Source organism: Cyprinodon variegatus, unplaced genomic scaffold (assembly GCF_000732505.1).
Source record: "Cyprinodon variegatus isolate N-32 unplaced genomic scaffold, C_variegatus-1.0 Scaffold159, whole genome shotgun sequence".
Taxonomy (NCBI): Eukaryota; Metazoa; Chordata; class Actinopteri; order Cyprinodontiformes; family Cyprinodontidae; genus Cyprinodon; species Cyprinodon variegatus.
In genome coordinates this window covers 1,049,627-1,053,727 of record NW_015150612.1, presented here as the reverse complement: position 1 = coordinate 1,053,727, position 4,101 = coordinate 1,049,627, and the positions used below count along the sequence as shown (strand labels likewise).

Genomic DNA, 4,101 nt, shown 5'->3' with positions numbered 1-4,101 from the left:
ACATTTAAACATAATGATAGAAAGAAAAAAAAAATAAGCTGAGGGTTTTCATCAAGCCAATACTGTGTAAAAAAAAAAAATTGTAATAAGTCAAACCATCTGGGTTTATTCACTGTAAACATGGATAAAATCATCTTTATGTTTTAACATCTGTGTAAAAAATTATTAACATCTTTTTTATGATTTGTTATGACTGCAAACGTAATTTTATCAGGATTTGGATATGACTAATCAGGGATATGCAAAGCAAAGAGATGACAGATGGCTTTTAATTTGTTTACCAAAAGAACCTGTAAATGTGTGTTTTTTGCATTTAGTCCCTCTGAAGAAAACTTTGCCGACTTACAGCTTTTTCTACGATTTAAGCTGCTCTATAATAGATTAGAAAACAAAATAAAACCAAGCTGAAGCTTCTTTTCTGCAAAAAACTAAAACAGCTGAACCTCAGAGAGATCAACAAAAGGTGTTTGTGAGGATGAAAATGGTTGCCAAGTCCTGCTAAAGTTTCTTAATTGCATGATTATGCTTTTAAATATCAGCCAGTTGGATCAGCTGTAACTGTTGCTGGATGATCAGGAGCTTCAGTCTTTTACATCCTCACACAAACATTTCAGCTTTAACCCCAAAACAACAACATAACAGACCGGTGATCCTCTAAAAGGACATATTCACTTAGTACTTCACTCTAGATTACATATGAAATGCATAAAGCAAAGTAATTAGATTAATTTTTTAATACATTTATTTTTCGATAATCACAATTTATCATTTCAAATGTTTTTTATTTATTTTATCAGACATTTAATTATCTAATCGTACATTTTTAAATTCAAAGAAGCACTTGGTATTTGAATCATATTTTGAACACATGAAATCTATTTAGTATTTTTCATTACATTTATATATTTCATGATATATTTTTGGAAAGATCTTCAATAACAGATTTTTCTGTATTTATCTCCACCCCATCAGCTGTGACCTGCTTCCCACTTTTGGAATAAGAAAATTCCTGCAGCACTATGATAACTGGCGCAAATTTCCACATGTGGGTAAATTCAGGTAAATTAGTCGGTAAATATTTCTGCTGTTTTTCCTGTGTTTTGCTGGTGGCTGGTATTTCCTTCCCCTTTAAAACACTACAGCGTGTTGTTAAGGATAGAAATTGAACCTTATTGATCCCACAATGGAGAAATGAACTCTCTCCATTTAACCTATCCACTTGGGGAGCAGTGGATTGCCACTGTGCGGCGCCCGGGGAGCATTGTAGGGGTTAAGGGTCTTTCTCAGAGACCAACAGTGCAGGCTGTGGGGATCGAACCTGGTACTTGCAACCTTCTCAGAGCACAAGCGCACTGCTCTAACACACTAGACCAACAGTGTAAACACAGAGAATGGCGGATGAGTCCAGTGAAGAAGCGTCTAACACAGCTGTAAACAAAATTACAAGAACTGTGAGGTAACACATCCAACCTCCACCACCTGCAGCACAGCCATGCTGTTGAGTACAAAGATGTGCAAAAGGCTCCATCACCTTCGCATAAAAATGTTTGCCAAAAAGGAAACATTTTACTCCTGTTCAATGAGAATTTTTTTTATTGTTCAAACCTGAATAGATACAAGACTTTAATATTTAATTGAAAGTGATATGTAATGTGATTTATTGAATAACTAAATTATAAATAGATAAGTTGCATTTCCTGCTCATGACTTTATATCTGATAGAGGAGCATTTATCCTACATTTTTCGTTATTAAGGTAAAACTTCCCAATTTATCTTGATAATGATTTGAGGTCATATCGGCCAGCGTTACACGGCACTATGCTACCTCCACCGAGTTTAACCATGGGTTCAGGGTGCAGCGTTAATATTCTGTGCATGTAGGTCAAAAGCTTTGGCTGCTTTTTGATCTGATCAGATCCGCTTCCTCCTAGGAATCTTCCTTTTTGTCACACTTCCGTCAAACAATTAAGGTAAATTATTTCCCTTACATTTAAAATTTGCATTGCTCCACGACTTAAAATCCCACAAAAGTAGCTTGAATGGTGAATCTATCCTGTTAGAAAAAAAGAGAAAAAAGCTAAAGGGTGTTTTTGTTTCTAGAGTTAATAATTTTTAAGAAGCATCCCCTGATATTGAAGCAGTAGTTGGCTATTTGGACTCTTGGGAATCAAGCTGCACAGTTTGTCCCATCCCCCTCAGTATTAAATGAAAAGACATGTGCTCAAAGCTATCTGCAAAGATGTTGAAGTGCTCGTGAAGTCTGCTTTTTTGGCTGGACATTTTTTTTGGGGGGGAGTGAAACTATGAGCGGAAGCCACTCCGGGGACGTCTTAGCTGTGTGATTTGGCTCAGAGCTGGAAAGCGATTCCACATTTAGCCATCAAGCCTGTTTGAGTCCCTTCATGGAAACATTTGGCTCCAAAGGTCCCCCTGTACTGGAGGACCGGCTGCAGCACGTGAGGAGCAGCACCAGCTGTCTATCAGACTCGGTACAGGTCGTGCAGCTCTGATTCTCGCCTTCAGTTTCACTGCAGCAAAGGTAATTTACCTTGTATGTTTTGAGTCTTTAAATTCACTTCATGATGAACAGTAAAAAGCAGTCATGTGTGTTTTACGATGCTCCATCTAGATGGTTGTATTGATGCAGCGCTGCAAACGTCTCGCTGGCACAGCCTCACATCTCAGGTGTTTTCTAACCACCTGCTTCTCCAGTTATTTAGAGCAAGAAGTGGCTTCATGTCTGCTTAAACATTTCCTCATGCATCACAACAGTTTCACTTTACACTAAGAAGCAATGACTGCAGATTGGATGAGAAAGCAGTTTAGCTGTTAGCTTCTTTCCTCTTCTGTTTCTCCTGACATCTGTTGATTCCTACCTGACTTTCTAATTGCTGCAATACGTCCTGCTTTCTGTACCTGCAGTGGACAATGATGGGTCCGGCATCTTTCATAGTGCTCTGTGTGCGGTTGACTTCCTCCAGGAACCAGAGGACGCCGCCGGGCTCGTTCGGCACCCCATGGTCAGGCCAGCTTAGGTACTGAAAGTGCCAGATGAACCTCTGAGGCTCTTTCTGCAGGCAAGAAAGGCATGAAAGAAAATGATCAACTTGTTCTCCATCTCCCCTTCTGTTATGTTTACATCGTTTAGTAGAAAACAAACATTCTTTTTTTTGTCAAAGACATTAATTCTACAGAAAACTGTATTAATCACACTCTAAATCTACGCAAATTTCTGTCTAGCCTTTGTTTCATTTGTATTTATCATAAACATGTACCTTTCAGTTCATATTTAGTCCTGTCAACACAAAAACGTACAGAAAGTAAACCCAAGAAGCATTACTTCTCATCAAACATATTCACAATCGGTTCTTCATGCTCTGAACGAAACAAATACTTTAGGTAAATCTGTTATAAAAAATGAGGTAACCAAATATTAAAAAGGAAACATGGTGCTTCCCTAAGTGCAGAAATCACAGCATCCAACCATCATTATCAGAGTTGATGTTTCTCTGTGATTCTTTGATCAAGCTGGATTCATATTATGTAAATATATATGATTTATTACACATAGAGCAAAAGTTTGGATTGCTTAGAATTTTAAAATCAAATATTATAAAATGTTAGCATCTGATATGTTTGAAACAGCCATAATAATAATCAAATAATTGATTAATGTCTAAATAAAATAAACTGTTTTAATGTAAGGAAATAAAGACAGAATTAGTAAATATTAAAGGGTAAATGCTTAAATCTCATACACATCATGTTTGAAATAGTAAGATTGATTAGTTTAAAATATATCTGTAGAAAAATCTACATAAAGACAAATTCATTTTGCAGTAGAGCTGGTGTTTAATCCAGGAAAGTGAATAAAAGTAAATAAAATGGGTTCCATATAAAATGCCCTGAAATGTGGCCTGTCATCAGCTGTTCGCCATGTGCATCTATCTAATGTGTCTATCCATTTATTTCAAAATGTAGAGCTGCAGCTATCAATTCTTTTAGTGACTGATTGATTAATCTAACCATTCTTTTTTCAATTAATCCATTAATTTGGGGGTCTTAAACGTTTTCCAGGCCAAGGACCCCCAAACTGATGG

The 4,101-nt window shown here is 36.8% G+C and overlaps 1 protein-coding gene across 1 annotated transcript in view; it reads right to left on the bottom strand.

Annotated features, from left to right (window-relative positions):
- Positions 1 to 4,101, bottom strand: part of LOC107086704 (tyrosine-protein phosphatase non-receptor type 11-like) — an 82,817-nt gene that overhangs the window by 6,168 nt on the left and 72,548 nt on the right. The window contains exon 11 of the mRNA XM_015377820.1: positions 2,918 to 3,072. Within this exon, the coding sequence (XP_015233306.1) occupies positions 2,918 to 3,072 (155 nt within the window). The remainder of the gene's footprint in view (positions 1 to 2,917; positions 3,073 to 4,101) is intronic.